This window comes from Castanea sativa, chromosome 5, assembly GCF_040712315.1.
Source record: "Castanea sativa cultivar Marrone di Chiusa Pesio chromosome 5, ASM4071231v1".
Classification (NCBI taxonomy): Eukaryota; Viridiplantae; Streptophyta; class Magnoliopsida; order Fagales; family Fagaceae; genus Castanea; species Castanea sativa.
This window is the reverse complement of record NC_134017.1, coordinates 57,361,681-57,383,211: the sequence shown is the minus strand read 5'-3', so window position 1 is coordinate 57,383,211 and position 21,531 is coordinate 57,361,681. Positions and strand designations below refer to the sequence as shown.

Here is a 21,531-nt window from a genome sequence, read left to right as displayed (position 1 = left end):
ATGCGCAGTTTTCTTAAGGGTCGCATGCTCTAGCATTATTGCACTGGTGCAATCACTATTCCTGAGAAGGGGGCAAGTGAAGAAGATGCTGCCTTTCTCAGTCGCATGATTGAATGGGATAGTCACAATCACATGATCCTCACATGGATTCGAAACACTTCCATTCCCTCCATCTCCAATTTCCTGGGCAGATTTGATGATGCGAAATCAGCATGGGATATGTTGGCCAAAAGATACTCTACCACTCACGGATCCATGAAATATCAGTTAGTGGTTGAATTGCATCAACTCAGGCAAGAACTGGGGTAGTCCATCAATGACTACTATGATCAGCTTCGCTTCATTTGTGACCAAATTGACCTTTTTGATCCAACTTAGGCATGCTCAAAAGATGCTCAAAAATATGCTGCTATTAGAGATGAATTTCGTCTCTATGAGTTCCTGATGTCACTCCACAAGGACTATGAGCCCATTCGAGGTCAGTTTCTTAATCGTTGTCCTCCTCCCTCTCTTGATACTGTTGTGAACGAGTTAGTAAGAGAAGAAGCTCGCCTTGCAACTCTTCGAGCCCAGGATAAGTTTAATGTTCTGGCCCTTACTCTTTCTGCTCCATCCATAGAGCAACCTCAGCACTCAGGTGATCCTTCTGGCTCCAGCAATCATCGCAGATAGACCAATAAAAAGTTCTGCAACTATTGCAAGCGCCCTGGCCACACTATTGAGACTTGTTACCGTTGCAACAAATCTACTGCTGCAGTAGCTAACACTGAGTCTACTCCGCCAATGCCTCCCATTTCAGCTGAGTCCCAGTCTTCTGGATCCACTATTAACCTCTCACCCATTGAACTACAGGAGATCATAGCTCAAGCTGTTCGTATGGTTGGTAATGCATCTATTTCCACTACTCTCTCAGTTTTACCCGGTAAGTCTCAAACTTGGTTTTTTGGTTCTGCCTGTTGCAATCACATGACACCTCACTCGTCCTTATTCTCCAAACTTGACCCTGCTCCACATCCCCTAAATATTCACATAGCCGATGGTTCCACCATGCATGGGAATAGTCTTGGTTTTGTTTCAACCTTCAACCTCTCTGTTCCTGGGGTCTACCATATTCTTGACCTATCCTATAATTTGTGTTCTGTGGGACAATTAGCTGAACTAGGTTATCACCTTATTCTTGACTATTCTGGGTGTATTGTGCAGGATTCGAGGACGGGGCAAGAGCTTGGGACCGACCCTAGAGTTAGGCGTATGTTTCCAGTGGACAATCTTCATCTTCCACCTGTTGCTCCGGTGTCTATTGCTGCTGCTGCCGCTGTGATGTCTTCCTTACCCTCTCTCTCACTTTGGCACTCTCGTCTTGGTCATGCACCCTCTTCTCGGGTACAATAGTTAGCTTCTAAGGGTCTGTTAAGTTCTGTGTTCAAAGACAATTTTGATTGTACTTCATGCCAGTTAGGAAAGCAGCCAGCTTTACCTTTTAATAATAGTGATTCTATTTCTAATAGCATTTGTGAGTTAATTCATTCTGATGTTTGGGGACCTTCTCCTATTGCTAGTATTGGTGGATCTCGATATTTTGTTGTTTTTATCGATGATTATTCTCGTTACAGTTGGATATTCCCTTTGAAATCTCGTTCTGAAATTTTGCCAATATATAGTAACTTTGCAAAAATGGTTGAAACCCAATTCTCCAAAAGAATCAAAATTTTTCGTTCTGATAATGCTCTTGAATACACTCAATATGCTTTTCAAGCTCTGTTACACTCCTATGGTAATACGCATACATCATCTAACTTGTCCAAGTACCTCTCAGCAAAATGGTCGAGCTGAACGAAAACTTCGTCATATTCTTGACACTGTTCGTACTCTTCTTCTTTCTGCCAAGGTTCCTCCTCCATTCTGGGGTGAAGCTGTTCTTCATGCTGTTCACACTATCAACCGCATTCCAAGCACTGTCATCCATAATCAAACTCCGTATGAGCGCCTCTTTGGGTCACCCCCTAACTATCATCACCTTCGCTCTTTTGGATCTGCTTGTTTCGTTCTTCTTCAGCCTCATGAGCACAACAAACTTGAGCCTCGATCTAGACTTTGCTATTTCCTTGGTTATGGCGAAACACAAAAAGGGTATCGATGTTATGATCCTGTCTCTCATCGCCTTTGTGTTTCTCGTAATGTTGTCTTCTGGGAACACCGCTTGTTTGTTGAACTCTCTCATTTTCGTTCTTCCCTCACTACCTCATCTGTACTTGAAGTCTTTCCAGAGGAGTCTCATGTTCCTTCTCCAAATCCTCTTGATCCTTCTTTGGAATTCTCTATTTAAACACCAGATCCTTTTAATGTCTCTTCTGGACAGGTCGAAGATGAGCAAATTGATGACGAGCTACCCCAACTTGAGCCTGGGTCCCCCGCTCCTACTCCGCCTGAAGATCCTCCACAAGACCTTCCACCTCCACAAGACATTCCACCTCGTCACTCAACCCGGGTAAGATCCATTCCTACACAATTACTTGATTATCATTGTTACACTGCACTTGCTACACTCCATGAGCCTCAAACCTATCGTGAGGCCTCCACTGACCCTTTATGGCAGATTGCAATGAAAGAGGAACTTGATGCATTAACCAAAAACCATACTTGAGACTTAGTTACTCTCCCTCCTAGACAGTCTGTGGTTGGTTGCAAGTGGATCTACAAGATTAAGACTCGCTCAGATGGGTCCATTGAGCACTATAAGGCTCGTCTTGTTGCAAAAGGTTTTACACAGGAGTATAGGATTGATTATGAAGAGACCTTTGCTCCAGTTGCTCGCATCTCATCTGTTCGTGCCACCATTGTTCTTTGCTAGAAAATGGGATCTTTTTCAGATGGATGTTAAAAATGCATTCCTTAATGGGGACTTGAGTGAAGAAGTTTACATGCAACCTCCTCCAGGTCTCTCCATTAACTCCAACAAGGTTTGCCGCCTTCGACGAGCATTGTATGGTCTTAAACAAGCTCCTCGAGCCTGGTTTGCAAAATTTAGCTCTACTATCTTTTGCTTGGGTTATACTGCCAGTCCTTATGATGCTGCATTATTTCTTCGTCGTACTGATAAAGGCACCATTCTACTTCTCCTCTATGTGGATGATATGATCATAACTGGTGATGACCTTAGTGGCATACAAGAACTCAAGGATTTTCTCAGTCAACAGTTTGAGATGAAAGATCTTGGCCACCTTAGCTATTTCTTGGGTCTTGAAATCACTCGTTCCTCAGATGGTCTTTATATTACTCAAGCCGAGTATGCTTCTGATCTTTTGTCTCGTGTTGGACTCACTGACAGCAAGATTGTTGACACCCCAGTTGAGCTTAATGCGCATCTGACTCCTTCGAGGGGGAAACCATTGTCTAATCCTTCTCTTTACAGACGATTGGTTGGCAGCCTAGTCTATCTCACAATTACTCATCCATAAATTTCCTATGCTGTTCATCAGGTTAGCCAGTATTTGTCTGCTCCACAGTCGACTCACTATGTTGTTGTTCTGCGCATTCTTCGATACTTGAAAGGTACTCTCTTCCATGGCCTTTTCTACTCAGCTCAGTCTCCTCTTGTACTCCGTGCATTCTCTGATGCTGATTGGGCAGGAGATCCCACTGATCGTAGGTCCACCACTGGCTATTGTTTTCTCTTTGGCTCTTCCTTGATTTCTTGGCGAAGTAAGAAACAAACCTTTGTGGCCCGCTCCAGTACTGAAGCAGAATATCGTGCTCTTGCTGATACCACATCTGAGCTCCTTTGGTTACAATGGCTTCTTACAAACTTAGGTGTGTCTACATCCTTTGCTACTCCTCTTTATTGTGATAATCAAAGTGCCATTCACATTGCTCACAATGATGTCTTCCATGAACGGACTAAACATATCGAGATTGATTGTCATTTTATCCGTTATCATCTTGTTCATGGTGCTCTCAAGCTCTTCTCCGTCTCCTCCAAAGATCAACTTGCAGACATCTTCACCAAGTCCCATCCTAAGGGACGCCTTCGTGATTTGGTTGACAACCTCAAGCTGGTCTCACATCCACCTTGAGTTTGAGGGAGGCTGTTAACGTATAGTATTGTGGGTTTGGCCCAACTAGGTTACTTGTATAGCACACATTGTACTACTTGTACTGCACTCATATTTACTTGTACAACACTCATATGCCTCCTATATATAAAGGCACTCATTTATATTATTTGAGATGAAATACAATACTATTGAATTCAGTATTTCTAACATCCTGAACATAGGATTGACTGGTGCTCGAATCCAAGGGTCGTATTTCTGATCTTCCGTAGATAAAGAACCATTACTGTTAATCCAAAGTTCGCAGTCTTTGTTGCTGTGATTTAGGCAGCCACACCAGTAGCACAGGTTTGGTAATCTCTTGTATTTGAAAGAAACCCAACTCTCGGAGCCTTCATCCAAAGAAATCGCACGACCACGACAGAAAGGGAGATTCACGTCAACTTCCACTCTGACTGGCATAAATCCTCCCCCTTCCACTTCAGAATTATCCATAGACTTATTAACCTTAACAATGGCTTCGCATAAGTCTTCTGCCACTCCACGATTCCAAAAGCGAACAAGAATATCATGGACCTGAACCCATAGTGATACAATGTCAAAATTTACGGCTCTTATAGGATTGTTATTCTCATACCTTTCAAGCGCAACTAGATGTTTATCAAAGCTGTTCACCCAAGAAAATTTTCCCAACCTCCTCTTTATTATCAAATACGAAGAGGACAATATGATCGCCTACGTTCTTTGCTTTAAAGCCCCTCACTGATCGCTAGAGTGGATTGAAAGTCATGACTATTAGACCACAGCTTCAGTGTTCAGAACGCGTTTGGTAAAAATTTTTACTGCTATATTATACTCCTTCGTACTTCTTTCTTTGTTAAAACGAAAATCACCCCCTTCTAGATCGTTCAACGAAAAGTTTGCTCCAATGTTTCGTTAGACTATCCATGATGCACTCAGAAAAACCACCCGTGTTTCCCTAAACTCACAAAAAAGAAAACCACAAACCATACTGGTAATTGAGTTATCCTAGGGACAGAAAACCTTAAAAGAAGGAAAAAGAAATTCTACTGCCTAAGTGACGTAGAGAGCGCTCTACGTACTTAGCGACAGATAAACGACTAGTTGTTACTTCTATTAGTAGATGCTTCTTCTAATGAATATTGAAAATTCTCTACGTACTTAGCGACAGATAAACGACTAGTTGTTACTTCTATTAGTAGATGCTTCTTCTAATGAATATTGAAAATTTGTCTAATTTACTACGACGGTGAAACTATCCTAGTAAAAAAAAGTTGCTAAAATTATTTATTCACTTAATGTACTATACACCTTTTTTCATGCATGGACTTCCCAAATGTTGGAAAAATAATTATATATGTCAGTGAAGTCCTTTCTTTCCTGTCGGTGGAGTCCTATCTTCCCTCACAAATCACAATGGGATGTGGGTCTCATTTGGGACTCATGACTAGAACCCATACCTCTTGTGAGAGGATAAATAAACTACTAAGAGCATTCACAGCAGTGGAGCTAAATAGCTATATTGCTATTTTAGCTCCACTCAAACCACAAAAACCCACCTGCAGCAGTGGAGGCAAAGCTAAAAAATTTTAGCTTTGCGCTACAGTGCTCATGTATCAATACATGAGCATTGTAGCTGAAAGTTATAAAAAAAAAAAATATTTTACTCGGCAGGTGATTAAAAAACAATACTTCAGACTCCTTTCCCTTTTTCATTTCACGCTGACCTCTTTTCTCTTCATACACTCCGGAAAGCCTCTCCATTTCACTCCCTCCTTCTCTTTCTCTTCACAGTCCCTCTCTGAGCTCACCGCCACCGCCGCCGACGCCGTCTTCTCTCTTCAGTCACTCCGGAAGTCTCCATTTCACTCTCTCCTTCTCTTTCTCTTCACAGTCACTCTCTGAAGCTCACCGCCGCCGACGCCGTCTTCAACGTCAGCTGAGACCCACGCCGATCAGCTGAGACCCACGCCGACGCCGTCTCGGCTCTCTCAAGCTCACCACGATCAACCTCGGCCCCGCCGTCCAAGCTCTCGCTCTTCTCGAAGCTCGCCGCCCCGGCCGCCGTCTTCAACGTCACGGTTCCACCTGGTAAGACCACCGCCGATCAGCGAGACCCACGCCGATCAACCTCTCGGCCTCGGACCCACGCCGTCAAGCACTCGACTCTCTCAAAACTCTCTCAAGCTCTGCCGATCGGCCTCTCAGCTCACCGCCGATCAGCCCTCTGTTTCACTTCAGGTCAGTTGAACATTTGTGAATTGACCGAACGTATTTGTATTGGACAGAATGTATTGGGAATTTTCTGTGTGCAGGGTAATTTTCTATGTGTATGGAATTTTCTGTGTGTATGGAATTTTCTGTGTGTACAGAATGTATTGGACTGAATGTATTTGTGATGAAATGTATTGGAATTTTTCTGTTTGCAAGAATTTATGAATTTCATATGGATTTCATAACCATGATATTACTAAAAAAAGAACCAAAATGAAGTTTGTAAAAAGAACCACATCCTACACAGTTTCTAGAATACACGTTTATATAGAGAAATGTTGGTTGTGTGCAGGGAACTTTAGCCAATTTTTTTTGATATAAAGATTAGATTGGAAATTGTCTGTGTGCAGGGAACTTTAGCCAATTTTTTTTTTTTTTTTTGGCTTTTGATTCAGAGCATCTATGAATAGACAAAATATATTTGTATTGGAATGTTGTGGGATTTTTCTGTTTGCAGGAATTTGTGGTGTGGTTTTCTTTATTAGTGGGATTAAGCTACCGTCAAATTAAGTATTTATGCATAATCATGTTCTATTGTTATGATTCTAAGTATTTTAAGTTTTGATATAATTATTCGATTGGAAAATTTTTGTGTGTAAGGAACTTTACAAATTTTTTTTTTGTCTAATTTTATGTAGTCACGTAGAGACATGGAGTCATGTAGGGACCTACCATATTACACGGGTATCATGAATGGGGATATAGAAATTGACTCACAAATTTTTGGAACATCTCAAAATACTCCTGTGTTAGTTTCTGATTCTCCACCTGAAGTTGAGAATGCCTCTTCTACAAAAGGAAAACGGGGCGCTAACTTTAGTGTAGAGGAAGATCAACTCTTAGTGTCAGCATGGCTTAATACTAGTGTTGATCCTGTAAGCAGTAATGAACAAACACAAGCTACATTTCGTCAAAAAGTTTGGGAATACTTCACGCAGTACAATAAGTCCGGTAACACACGTACTATTACCTCCTTGTTAAGTCATTGGGGATTGATCAGTGAAAGGACAAATAAGTTTGCAGGGTGCATGGCTAAAGTTAACGCACTTCATAAAAGTGGTATAACCGAACAAGATCAGGTATAAATTATATTGCATTAGTGTTAATATACATATTTATCAATAGTTTGAAGATTCTAATCATGTTATATATATATATATATATATATATATATATATATATATATATTTTTAGATTATCAATGCGAAGGCTTTGTTTTTGGAGATACACCAAAAACCCTTTCTTCTTGAGCATTGTTGGCTCATGTTAAAGGACCAACCAAAGTTTGCCAATCTTAATGGAAGATCAAGAGCATCCGTGCCTCCAACTCCAGAGTCAACATCTATTGGCGAAGGGGGCGAAGGGGATTGTGGGTCTAGACTTGGTGACGGTTGCAATCTTGAGAGGCCAATTGGTAAGAAGGCCGAAAAAGCCAACCAAAAGAACAAAGCCACCGGAAAAGATGTAGGGGAATATTTGACTAAGAAAATGAAATTTATTGACGAGGTAACTCGATTGGAAGAGGAAAAAATGTTAATTGAGAGGGAAAAACTTACAATTGAGAAGGAAAGAAGTGAAGAAAAACTTAAGATTGAGAAGGAAAAAGTCATGATTGAGAAGAAAAAATTAGAGATGCAATATATGTTAGAGGAGGAGAGAATCATGATGAAAGATACAAGCGGCTTGACCCAAACACAAAAAGCTTTTTATGAACAACTCCAAGAGGAAATCATGGCAAAACGAAGTTCACATAATTAATGGGTTTGATTGTATTTTGGATGTAGCTTAGGCCTTTATGTATTTTGTAGTGGCTTATGTAAGCCTTTAAGTATTTTGGTTGTAGGCCTTTAAGTATTTTAGTAATAAACTTTTAAATTTATGGTATTTTGGTAGTATTTTGTAGTGCCTTAAAATTTATAGTATATTGGTAGTAAATCTTTAAATTTATTGTTTATCTTGTTTTGCTTTGATAGAAATGAGAGCAAGTTGTTGTTGTTTTGCTGAGTTGTTGTTGTTGCTGCTAATGCTTTGATAGAAATTAGAGCAAGTAAAATTTAAAGTATTTTATAGTATTTTTGGTTATATTCAATTTGTTGTGGCTTATGCGTAAATTGGTTATATTCAATATGTCACTTGACTTTTTAATCTTGCATCTATAGTAATAATTGTTTTTCAATTGTCTTGAAGGTTGCATCCATGAATCGCTCTTTGTTGTACAAGTTGATTCTTGATGACTCAGATGAGGATGAGATAATCGAAGAACTTGTTATGGAAACATCACAACCTAAACATCGTCGCTCTATTCGACGTAATCATTTGGCAGGCCATGAGAGGCTTTTTCTTGATTACTTTGCTCCCACGCCAGTATATCCACTCGCTTTATTTCGTAGGAGATTTCGGATGAAGCGTTCTCTTTTTCTCCGTATTCAATCTAAGGTAGAAGCTCATGACTCTTACTTTGTCCAAAAAAGAAATAGTGCCAACAAACTTGGTTTATCTTCATTACAAAAGATAACTGCTGCACTTAGAATGCTTGCGTATGGAGTATCGGGGGATTTGCTAGATGAATATGTGCGGATTGGAGAAACTACTGCATTAGAAAGTTTGAAAAAATTTGTTACTGCGGTAATTGATGTTTTCTTTGAGGAATACTTAAGAAAGCCAAACAATGAAGACATTGCTAGACTGTTAGCTCATGGCGAACGCCGAGGTTTTCCAGGTATGTTAGGTTCAATTGATTGCATTCATTGGAAGTGGAAAAATTGTCCATCTGCATGGAAAGGTCAATATTGTGGTCATATTCGTGAGCCTACTATTGTTTTGGAGGCAGCAGCATCATATGATCTTTGGATATGGCATGCATTTTTTGGGTTACTTGGGTCAAATAATGATATTAATGTGTTAGAGCGGTCTCATGTATTTAATGAACTTGCTGAAGGACGTGGTCCTGCAGTACATTACTCAATCAATGGTCATGACTACACAATAGGATATTACCTTGCTGATGGTATATATCCAAAGTGGGCAACATTTGTGAAAACAATCCCATCTCCACAAGGACCTAAGCGAAAATTATTTGCAGCAACCCAAGAGGCGCATAGGAAGGATGTTGAGCGTGCATTTGGAGTGCTTCAAGCACATTTCGCAATTGTCCGTGGACACACGCTTTTCCATCTTGAAACACTCCAAAAGATCATGAAAGCGTGTATAATTCTCCATAACATGATTGTTGAAGATGAACGGAATGATAATGAAGTGGTAAACTTGGATTGTGAACAAATTGATGGAGTGGATAATCCTCCTATGCAAGTGTTACATGAACAAAATGATGAATTTCTGTCATGCATTGAGAGGTATGGACGCATTAGAGACCGAGACATTCATTTTCAACTCCAGAAGGACCTTGTTGAACATTTATGGCAATTGCATGGCGAGTCGTAGGAACTTGTGCGAGTGTGTGAGTTTTATTGTAATTTAGTTTGAGTTATGTATGTGAGTAATCTATGGACTACATTGTTCCAGCTATAATAAGTGTTTTATTTTATATGTTTTATTATAAAGTTCCTCTATTTCATAATTTAGTTTGAGTTTTGTATATATATAATTTGGAGTTAAAATAAAATATTATTGTTACGCTATCATGATGATTGAGAAATTGTTTTAGTAAAAAAAAAAAAAGTATAAGTATAATTTGGGCGGTGGTGGAAGGGTTGGTGGCGGCGGCAGCCGCGGTGGTGGAAGAATCGGTGTTGGTGGTAGTGGTGGCGGTGGCGGTGGCAGTTGCGGTGGTGGAAGAATCGGCGGCGGCTGCGGCGGCGGCGGTGGCAGCGGTAGCGGTGGCGGTAGTTGTGATGGTTGTTTATTGTAATGAATATATTATTTTATTGTAGTGGATATATTATTTTATTGTGATGTTTATATTATTTTATTGTGTTGAAAGCTAAAATAGATCCACTGCTGCAACATGTTTTGTAAAGTGAATAGGTAAAATAGATAAAGTAACTTTTGGTGGAGCTAAAAAGCTAAATTTTTAGCTCCACTGCTGTGGATGCTCTAAGTTCTCCAAAAATTTGTCCAAAAATCAAGGTAAACATGGTTAGATTTTTGGGTGATGGAAGACAACCATTGTATAGAATTATGGGGTAATTAATAGGCAAGATATACTAACTGAGCTTTTGATTAGCTAGAAGACATCCAACATTCCAAATAAGTTTCGACATAAAATACTTTTTCCATACAAGGGAAATTTAATTTGTTCTTGTTACTTTCATATGTGAATGTAATCTACAAAAAAACTGGAAATTTTTGACATGTAGAAGAATTACATTGCAACGAAATTGGTAGAAATTAAAAAACGTAACAAATGCCTAGAAAGAGAATTTCTTTCTTCTTTTATGGACACACATATACATCATCTCCTTCATAATATGAACAGAAACTACATAAACATATGCATCGCACATTTCTTATTAACTTCTCTAATTCACGGCCCCCTCTTCAACATTTTTCATCTGTTTGGCACTGCTAGCTTCCCTGGCTGTGTCATAGGACGCATGTAATCCAAAAAAGAAATAGTAAACAATTATTGCTAGAGTGAATATCCCGAACCTTTCGAACGATGCTTTATCTAAAGACCCAAGAAGGAAAATGTTGATGGCAATTGATAATGATGGCAGCCATGGCACCAATGGTACGCCCCAAACTTTTGGTACCCTGGCCTGTGGAACAAAAACCCAAAGCCCAGTAGTGGACAAGAGCCAAATTGGTAGAGTTACTGCGTACCCAATCCAACCATCAGATGAGGCCCAATAAATAGCAATCGCAATTGAAGATCCAAGAATAAGGGCAAGAAACACAACGAACTTGATATGGTTTGCTGTTGTTGTCACACCACTAACATAGTATCGACGCACAAGAAGGCCAATAGCCACAAGCATGAAGATAAACAGTGTGGAGATTGAGAGCAAGTTTGAGAGAATCCCAAGCGATGTGAAGAAGGCAATTATTGCAGTGGCAGCAAGCATGACCACTGTGGCATTGACAGGAGTCCCAGTTTTCTCATTCACAATGGCGAGCCATGGGGGCAACATGTGTGTACGTCCAATATGTGTGAGATATCGAGCTTGACCCACTGCTGCTGCAAGCAAAACTGTTGTCATTCCCTTCAATGCACCAGCAGCAACTATGTACTTAGCCCATCCCATACCTACGGCTTCAAATGCCACAGAAAATGGTGCATCTACATCAATATCTTTGTATGATTGCATTATGCATAGTGTCACAGCTAGTAAACAATATATCAATGTAGTAATCACCATTGAACCAACAAGACCAATAGGAATGTCCCGACCAGGATTCTTTGTTTCCTCAGCCATGGTTGCGACAGCATCAAATCCAATATAGGCAAAGAAAAGCACTGCTGATGCTTGAAAGATGCCACGGACGCCAAATGGTACAAAATCGCTGTAATTTTTGGTGTCAGCTTTTGTAAGGCCTGCAATGATGATGAAGAGAAGGACAGCAATATGGATGATGGTGGCAATGTAATTGAATATTGAGGAGCCCTTTGTGCTTATAACAGCCATAACACAAATGATAGCCAAGACAGCAATGGCAATGGGGTCGAGGTATCTGTAGTCTGGTGATAAACTATGGGCTACAATGCGGAAATCATTTGGATGGTGGTTCAAGAGTGTGGCAAAGTAGGATGTCCAAGAACGGGCAACCGCTGCTCCACCAATCACGTACTCGAGTAGGATGTTTCCGGCAGCAATGAAGCCCACGAAATCACCCAGCTCAACCCTTAAATAGGCAAATGATCCACCTGATCAAAGGAAAGCAACTTGTTAGCTTAGCCATATTATTTAACCATATATGTTAATTTGTTCTGATTATTGAGGGGCCTGAACATAATTTTTGTTCAACCAGGCATGTCAAGGTAAAGGATGTTGTCATGAATTCCCATTAACAAGCAATTAACAAATAAATCGACAATATCTACACTAAGATCAATAAAGTCTTAAATCAAAACTATCTGTATTTCATCCTACTTTTTTAACATTCAAGTGATACGAGACATGTAAATCTCAACCAAAACTTCCTGATATTTATAATACGTTTAAATTTCCATTTTCCAATTATAAAAATGACATAACACAAATTTTTTTTGATATATAATATATTCTGAACGATATGAATGTGTAATAAACAAGGTTATCCTGAATGGAACTTATTCATGTGAATATATTTGTATAGGAATTTTTTCTATTATTTATTTATACTAGTATGTAGCCCCGTGATTATGCACAAGTACAATTTTAAAAAAATCACAATTATACAGTTCAAATTATTCATGATATTAATTAGCTTACACTTTTTTTAAATTATACATTTCTAAAATATGTAATGATTTCTTATTTATATATATATATATATATATAATTTAGAATTTAATTACTTTTAGACTTTTCGGTTTTTGCACATAATAATTCACTTGCCACATAATAATTAGCTTACACTTTTTTTTAAATTATACATTTCTAAAATATGTAATGGTTTCTTATATATATATATATATATATATATATATATAATTTAGAACTTAATTACTGTTAGACTTCTCGGTTTTTGCACATAATAATTCACTTGCCACAAAAATTAAAAACTTAAATGGACATGTGGTGAAAAGTTGGATTTCAATTGAAATTTAATTTAGAATCTATTTGGATTTGAACTCTTCGATTTTCGCACTCAATAATTCACTGGAAAAAATATTAAAAATTTAATAGGACACATAGAGCAAAATTGAGAATTCAATTAAAATATAATTGAATTTTTTCTAAGTTTTGATTATATATATATAGATAGATAAATAGATAGATAGATAGATACTAGTGTGTAGTCTAATGCATATATACTAATACAATTAAAAATAATCATAATTATACTCTCTTTTTTTATAGAATAAATTCAAATTATATATAGTATTAGCTTACATTTTTTTAAATCATACATTTCTAAAATATGTAATGGTTTTTCATTATATATATATATATATATATATATATATATATATATAAAAGTTAGAATTTAATTGGATTTAGACTCTTCGGGTTTTTTACTCAATAATTTATTTGCCTTAAAAATTAAAAAAAAAATAATGAACATATGGCGGAAAATTAGACTCCAATTGAAATCTAAATTAAAATCTAATTGGATTTGGACTCTTCAATTTTTACACTCAATAATTCACTTGGCACAAAATTAAAAATTAAATGGGACACATGAATTTAAGGTGAACTATATTCAAACGAAAGAAACTGTACATCATTTGAAAGAGTGTGTTTGGCTATATATATATGTGTGTGTGTGTGTGTTAGATATTAACTGTCTGAGGTGCCAAACATATTATTAACCTACATATTGCCTTGTGTGTCCCTAAATTTTCTAGTTCTAATTACTAACTTAATCAATTATTGGATTTTAACTTGTCGATCAAATGACTGAAAGCTTTTTCTTTCTTTACTTCTTTTGTTTGGTTATACATGGCTAATTGCCGACACAAGCATTTCACAATTCACACCGCTTTGCTGTTAATAAACCTAAATTACACCTTATTTTGTTTTGGTATTTATCACAAAAACCCTCTTTACATGAATCAGTTACCTAAAAGCCAGCTTTATTTTAAGGACACATCCTTCTTTTCGTATAAATTATTAGTATATCAATATCAAGGTTATATTAACATACTTACAGGCAGATTTTTCTTCAGCATTTAAGAAAATGAACTTATTCACATGAGCCGAAACAAAAACCTAGCAGGATTAAAATAAAGAATAAGGCACCTTTGTAAAGAGAATTGTGCATGAATTTCTTCCGGTTCTAGTGAAAAAAGACCAATTGTATGTGGACTCCTAAAAATTACTTCAATTTCATAATGACAAACTAGGATTTTAAAACCGGCTTTTGGATTCTTTTCTTTTTTTTTTTTTTTTTTGAGGGGATGGATTCTAAAACTAGGATTGTCCAAAGCATATTCACAATTATACGCGATTAAATATAATATATTCATGAGTGGTGACCGAATTAATTCAAAATATATGGTCCATAACTCCATATTTTATTATAAAAAATAGCCACCATTTAGCTTACTCTCACGTTGAGAAAGGAACAATCAATCATAAAAAGACACCCTTATAAATTATACAAATTAGAGCAACCAAACTAAAAATTATGACAGAAAATCCTAACTAATCAATCATAAAAAGACACCCTTAAATTTAATGCCCTTAAAATATCTATTAACTTTTCTCTTTAATTATTATTATTGTTGTTGAAACCGCTTTTTATGATAAAATTATTTTGAAAATATTGAAAAGTAATAATAATTGAGTGGTCAACCTAACTTTTTATACTGAATTTTGGATGTTGTTGATATTCGGTTTTTGTTACCGATGAAATAACCTATTAACAAATTTTCTAAGAGCACCTGTTAACTGGATCCATATATAATTAAAAAAGCGATCCAAGTGATGACTTACTCGAAATGTGCATAAAGTTTTCTTATAAAGCGATTAGAAGGAATCTTATCTAATGGTAATTTATAAAATTATCCACATATATTATTTAAACAAGTCATGTGAGTTATTAAATAAGTTATATAATTTTTTTTTTTTTTAAAAAGGTCATTTAACTAAAAATACACCTAGATAGTTTTATCAATTGCCATACAATGGGTTGGAAGAATTTTTTCTCCAATCATTAAGTTAAATTTATATATATATATATATATATATAAATAATGCATTTCCAAATACTTAATACCCCTTAAAATAGATAAATAAAGCTCTATTTGTAGAGCATTGAACTGGCCTCCAACAGATTCAGCTAAAGCTTAAACATATCAAAAAATATACTCCATCCTTGACTTAAAAAACCAATTTCTCTTAGTCCAACCATTAAAATCGAAGCCCTACGGCCAAATCTTTGATTTCATACGTATTAGCCAATTATATAGGAGAAGATTATACCCACAACATTTTTACAATACTTTAATAATAAAAATTTTCTTTAAAAAATAATAAAGAGAGTAATATTAACCGGTACCCTTAGGAAAATTGTTAATAAATCATATTAAGAAAATTTTGACATCACTTTTGTGAAAAATATAAAAAGATGTTAACAAAATTAATTACTTTATCATTTTCCCATAAAATATTTTTATAAATAGTTCCTAAACTAATGCCCTTAAGGCATTTTTAACATTTTTCTGATAAAAAATAGATAGTAGGTAGTTACTGGTTCTAATTTGAACCTACCATTAAAATTATATTTTTGCCCACTAGTAATAATCAATAACAACATATTACTTATGATTTTTTGTGAAGATATATATCCTTTTTTTAATGTATAAGGCAATCACCTAGTTGACTGCCTAATTAAATGACCATTAAAACTTGATAGATAATCATAGTACTAGGAATATAAATAAGGGTGTGGTTTACCTCAAGTAATTTTTTAAATTGACATCTTTTTTCATTTTAACGAGAAACCCTGGTCCTTTCACCCACTAACAACACATTTGTTTTAACAAGAACTAACAAAATGTAAAATTCGAAAACTGCTTAAAGTAATTTAAACCCTAAAATAAATAGATTACTACAAAATTTAAAGAAGCAAAAAGAAAAGAATGAGCTAGATAATATAAGGATGGAATTGGTACCTGCAACTGGGATCTCAACGGCGAATTCTGTGTAGCAAAAAACAGAGAGCAATGCAGAGATACCCGAAATGACGTAGGACAATACAACAGCAGGTCCTGCATGTTGTTGAGCCTCAAGCCCTGTAAGGACGAAGATACCAGCTCCAATCACAGCTCCTATACCAAACCATATTAGGTCCCACCACGACAGTGTCTTCTTCATCTCGTGCTGGCTCCGTGCCTTCATATCCACAAGCTCCGTCTCCTCCAACGACCGAGTCAGCACTCGATCTTTCAGCCTATGTGGTGTGTCCTTCAATGCTCTCACATAGTTTCCCCAGCTTCGAAAAGATTCATCTGGGAGAAATTTGTTTTTTGCGAACGAGCACCCTCGTTTCCAAACACCTTCCTGGCTACCGTTTTCTCCCATCCTGATTCAACCTCTCTCTCTCTTTGTTTGGTTCCCAAGAATATAGAGAGAGATGAAAGTAATAGTATAATGAATCTTTTGATGAAGCACACAGCTAGCGTATAAATAATATTGTTTACATATATATAGCTCTAAACAGCACGTTTTAGAATCATAAATACAATTATCTACTTGAATTCTTTTTTTTTTAGTACTATTATTATAATTTGATTGTATACTGTTTAAATTAGGTTCTCCAATTAGATTCAAATATTAATCAATGTAGTCAAGTGTTAAAATTTAATTGGAAAACTTAATATTTTCCATCTAAGATAATGTATCTGAATTTCTTACCCAACTTATAATTACAATAAAGAGAGGCAACTTGAACATGGACATCCTTATTGGAAAGATTAAAAAGTGTCGCTTAACAATGCATCTACATCACTACATATATTTTTAGTTGGCCTATTAATAAGTAATAATGTGTTGGCTATTGATTTTATGAATCACCGTGAGTTGGAGCTACTTTAAAAAAGGAAATAATTTTTCTTAAAGTTAGTTTGAAGGAAGATTTCTTCAACTTACTAGATAATAACTTTTAAAAAAAAATAAAAAATTTTGTCAAATATTAATTTTTAGAAAGAAAATGAAGAGTAATTATGTTTCCCAACAAAAGAAAAAAGGTAATTATTTTCATGCATTAACATCAAGGAAATCAATTGGCTTGAATTAAATACCAACTCTAAGGATCAATTACTTTTCAAGAAAGGTTATTCAAATAAGTAAACTCAGATTTGGTTACGAGATATCTAATAGTTAAAAGAAATGCTTGAATTGCAACTTTTCATACAACTTGCCCCATGGTGAGTTGTGAGTAGTAGAGAAAAAGTGGTGGATCGATTCGTACTTCTACCCAATTTGCTACATGACAAGTTGTGGTAAAAATTGTACAATAAGTTGTAGTTCCTAGCAAAGTTCTCATACCCGGACCGGACCGTACGGTCCTTCCCGGTTAACCGTGAACCCCTCATCATTCCGGTTATTTAACTCTAAGAACCTCTCTATGTGAAAAATGCATGAAACCGCTCGAACCGCGGTCAAACCGTACGATTTTGAGAACCGTGGCCGGTTCTAAAGGTTCTCACAGTTCCATTTTTTTACTATATTTGGCCGGAAAATAGATCTCAGTCCATAAAGAATTTGAATATAAAAAATACAAAAACAAATTGCGAGAGAGGAAAAGAAAACAGAGAGCCAAGAAAACAGATAGTGTGTCTTGTTGCTCAGGCCAAGCTCTTTAAAAAAAACCTAACCCATCGCAGACAACTTAAGGTTGCTCTACTCCTTCTTTGTTTCTTCCTTGCTTCTTCTTTCATTCTTCATGGTCTCCAGCGGCCCTGCCTTCAGTTTAAGTAAATGACTTGTTTCAAACTTTATCTTTGCTTTTTAGTTTGGTGAGCCTAGCACGTGTGACATGACAAAGCCTTGAAAATGACAAAAATGAGTGTGAAAGTTTCTGACCATTTATTGAATCTTCGGCCCCTTCCCAACTTGAATATTAATATGTGATATACAATTGTTATTTAAGTTTTGACGTTTTTGGTTTTTATTTATCATTATTATTATTATTATTATTATTATTTTTTTTTTACTATTAAGTTGGATTTTGAAACATTATAATAAAAGTAGTGATATAAAAATGCATTTAAAAAATATTTATTTAGATTATTTTAGTCAATTTTGCTAGTTTTATAAATTTAATATCTATATTTAGTCTTTAATTAATTATGACGTCATCACGGTTCGACCTCAAAAATCTTGAACCTCTTCTTTTTACGGTTCAATAAACGGTCCGGGTCTGAAAACTTTGGTTCCTAGCACTGCATAGTTAAAATGAAGGGATAATTACAGTTAATCCATCTGTGGTTAAGCCCGTTTTCACTTTGCCTACCTGTGGTTCAATCATTTACACTTTCTTTACCCACCTGAACTTCAATCTGTTACCCATTTGTTATCCACCTCAACCCCAGATGTTAAAAAAACACATTTTTAGGAAAAAACAAACATAACAAAAATAAAAAAGCTAGGGTTTTAATTGCTTAAAGAACTTCTATAAGAAAAAAGTGGAGGAATAGCACACAAATCCCACTCTTGGCTTCTCTCCCCATTGTGGCTAGGATTCAAACTGGGTTTGAAGTTGGAATTGGAGCTGGGTTTGCTACTATGGTTGGGTTTCATTTGAGTTGCCTCAAATGAAACTCCATGGCTGACCCTTCAAGCTTGTTTCCCTCAATCTTGTTTCCCTCAATCATCGAAACCACCTCAGCGGCGAACTCCTCCTCACCAAAAAACCTTACTAAGCCCTCACCAATCCCGAGCTCTCACTCTAATCTCAGAAGCTTTCCCAAGCCGAGCCTCCATCGGACCTCCATGGTCGACCCTTCAAGCTCCCACAATAAATCTCACCGAGCCCTCTCTCTCACTCTAAACCCGGGGCAATCCTAGCTTATTGATGGGTTGGAAACTTAAGGACTCCACCACTACTGGCGTTGTTCCTAGTGATTCAAAATCCCCACAAAACCCAGAAAGTAAGATAAAGAAGAAGAAGAATAAGCATAAGCAAAGGAACAAGGACAAAGCTAAAGAACTTGAAGCTAATAATCCCAAGCAAAAGCACGAAGAAATCGAGGCCAAAGAGAAGAAGAGTAAGAATAAGAAACTGAAAGAGGATGACAAGGAAAGCAAAACCCACCAAGGAAAAGAAGAGGATGAAACTGTGAAAGATGGTCTGGTTGTGGTGAGTGGGCATAATGTGAAATTGGGTAAGTATGCTCCTTTGAAGTCCTTCGCCGAGTCGGGTCTGCCCCAAGAGGTTTTGGAGTGCTACAAAAACTTCCAGAGCACCTCTTCCATTTAGCCCCATGCCTGGCCTTTCTTATTGGATGCTTGTGACTTTATCGGCATCCAAGTCATCCTTGCTCCATGTACTTTGTTCTTATAGAAGTTCTTTAAGCAATCAAAACCCTAACTTTTTTTTTATTTTTATTTTTGTTATGTTTGTGTTTCTCTAAAAATGTGTTTTTCTAACGTCTGGAGGTGAGGTACGTAACGGATTGAAGTTCAGGTGGGTAAAGTGTAAATGATAGAACCACAAGTAGGTAAAGTGAAAACGGGCCTAACCACAGGTGGGTTTACTGTAATTATCCCTAAAATGAAAATTGAAAAGTCAAAGATTCGAGAAATGTGAAAAAAAAAAGAAAAAAGAATGAAAAGGTATCAAAGAGTTTCTCTAATGATTGGTGGAAGAGAAGTGGGTTAAAGAAAGAGATTCTGGTATGAACTATTAGCTACAAAAAAAGCTGCTTATAGTAGCATTTTTTTTTTAGTAGCGTTCAGAAAAAACACCACTATAGGTATTGTTGTGGGCCTTTTGTGATTTTGAGCTCGACTACCTCTTGTTATACTGGACCCAAGTGTTCTAGATAAGAAAGTTGGGACTGGCCCAATTGCAGCTCACTTTGGTCCAACTTGTGCACAAATTATGCCTCCGTTTGATGAAACTTTTGGTCATATGCCCATGGCAGGCGAAGTTGCCGTAGAAAAGTTATGGCAAATGGGTACAACAAAACAGTGATAAGCGGTATACGTTACTATTAGGTAAACTAAGTGAACAATCTTTCATTAAAGCAAGAGAAAGAACATGTTATAAGTGTAATAATAAAGACAAGAGGAGAAACAATAGCAATAATTGGTAAAAAATCAAAGAATAAGATGATTAGTTTGCTACATTCAGTTTTGTCATGGAACTAAGGCCAAGGAGGGAACCATTTCCACAATGTGGGTAACCTCACATGAGGATCCTGACACAGAAATTACTCACTTTGAGGGAACGGGCCTAAATGGCTTGCGCCCAAACGAATTCTTTTTCTTTAGTAGAGAGTAGGCTTTAGGAGGGAGAGAAGGAAAGAAAACTATTGGTGCATGCCTGCCTTTCTACTCTCTCTTGTTCTTTACTCAACTCTCTTTTTCTTTTCCTTTGTTTTACTATTTCAATTTTTTTTCCTTGTTTTCTCTCTTTCTTTTGTGTTTTTCTTGTGTGATGTGATGGTGATCACTCTTGTAGTGATTGCTATTGTTGCAATCCCCCTACTGTCCACAGAAAATGCCCTTTATATACTACCTACCGCGACTATTTTTTACCATTTTACCCCTTAACAACCTTTGTCTGGTTTGAGTGTCTTTACTGACCACCACTAGTTTGTCAGCTGCCCAACCACAACCACTTACCTATACTGGCAATGCCACTCCCCATTACCAACCAAAGAAGGCTATTTTGTCTGTTTGCTCATCGTGACATTCTAATATGCCACGGTGTGGATGTTCTCTCTTCCTATTCCTCATGGCATGCACCTAGTGGTTCCAGCTCATCCTCCCTCTTTTGAGTGATATGTCATTCCAGCAGGACATTTTCTCCAAAAGAGCTTGAGCAGGAACCCTAGAATAGGCTTCCCCTTCTCCCCACCGCCAGACCATACCCTCTCTTACCTCTGACCCATGACCCACCACTCTTGTATTGGCTAGGTACAGGTTGGTAGTGCCTAAGTCTTACGCGTGCTCACTTCCTGTGTACATCCAAAACCTGTCCACTGCTCATGCGTTTGTCGTGGTCAGGGGCTTGTTTGTACACTTTGCCACCCATTCTTGACCTTTTATGGCGTGAACTGTCTTTTAGGCTTTCCTTCTTTATTGGTCTGCTTCTTTTCAGAGGCTAGGTCTTGCTTGATTTTTTTTTTTTTTTTGCTTTTAGTCCATTCCTTGCTCCACCCAGAGTTTTATTACCATTCTTGTCATACCACTTTGCTATTCTTGCCACAGTGTTATTTGACCCGTGTTCGCTGGGCCTTTTTGGGCCTACTGTTCATCCTTCTTTCAATGACTTCATATGGTCATTTACTCTACTTTTGGCCTTTCTCAGCCCGTTACATTGCCTGTGGGCTCTTTTTTCCCATTTCTTTCTCCTTGGGCATCCCTGACCCATTTGCTTCCCTTGGGCATTCTCGGCCCATTTCCTA

The 21,531-nt window shown here is 37.1% G+C and overlaps 2 protein-coding genes across 2 annotated transcripts; one reads left to right on the top strand and one right to left on the bottom strand.

Annotated features, from left to right (window-relative positions):
• The first annotated feature begins 8,543 nt into the window (after positions 1–8,543).
• LOC142635468 (uncharacterized) lies at positions 8,544–9,788 on the top strand. Its single transcript, XM_075809616.1, has 2 exons — positions 8,544–8,949; positions 9,130–9,788. The coding sequence occupies exons 1-2, from the start codon at positions 8,544–8,546 to the stop codon at positions 9,786–9,788; spliced, it is 1,065 nt and encodes a 354-aa protein (XP_075665731.1).
• Positions 9,789–10,755: 967 nt separating this feature from the next.
• LOC142637429 (cationic amino acid transporter 1-like) lies at positions 10,756–16,477 on the bottom strand. Its single transcript, XM_075811706.1, has 2 exons — positions 16,069–16,477; positions 10,756–12,171 (listed from the first exon to the last, which is right to left on the bottom strand). Exons 1-2 carry the CDS (start codon positions 16,475–16,477, stop codon positions 10,826–10,828), a joined length of 1,755 nt encoding a protein of 584 aa, XP_075667821.1. The 3' UTR covers positions 10,756–10,825.
• Positions 16,478–21,531: the final 5,054 nt, after the last annotated feature.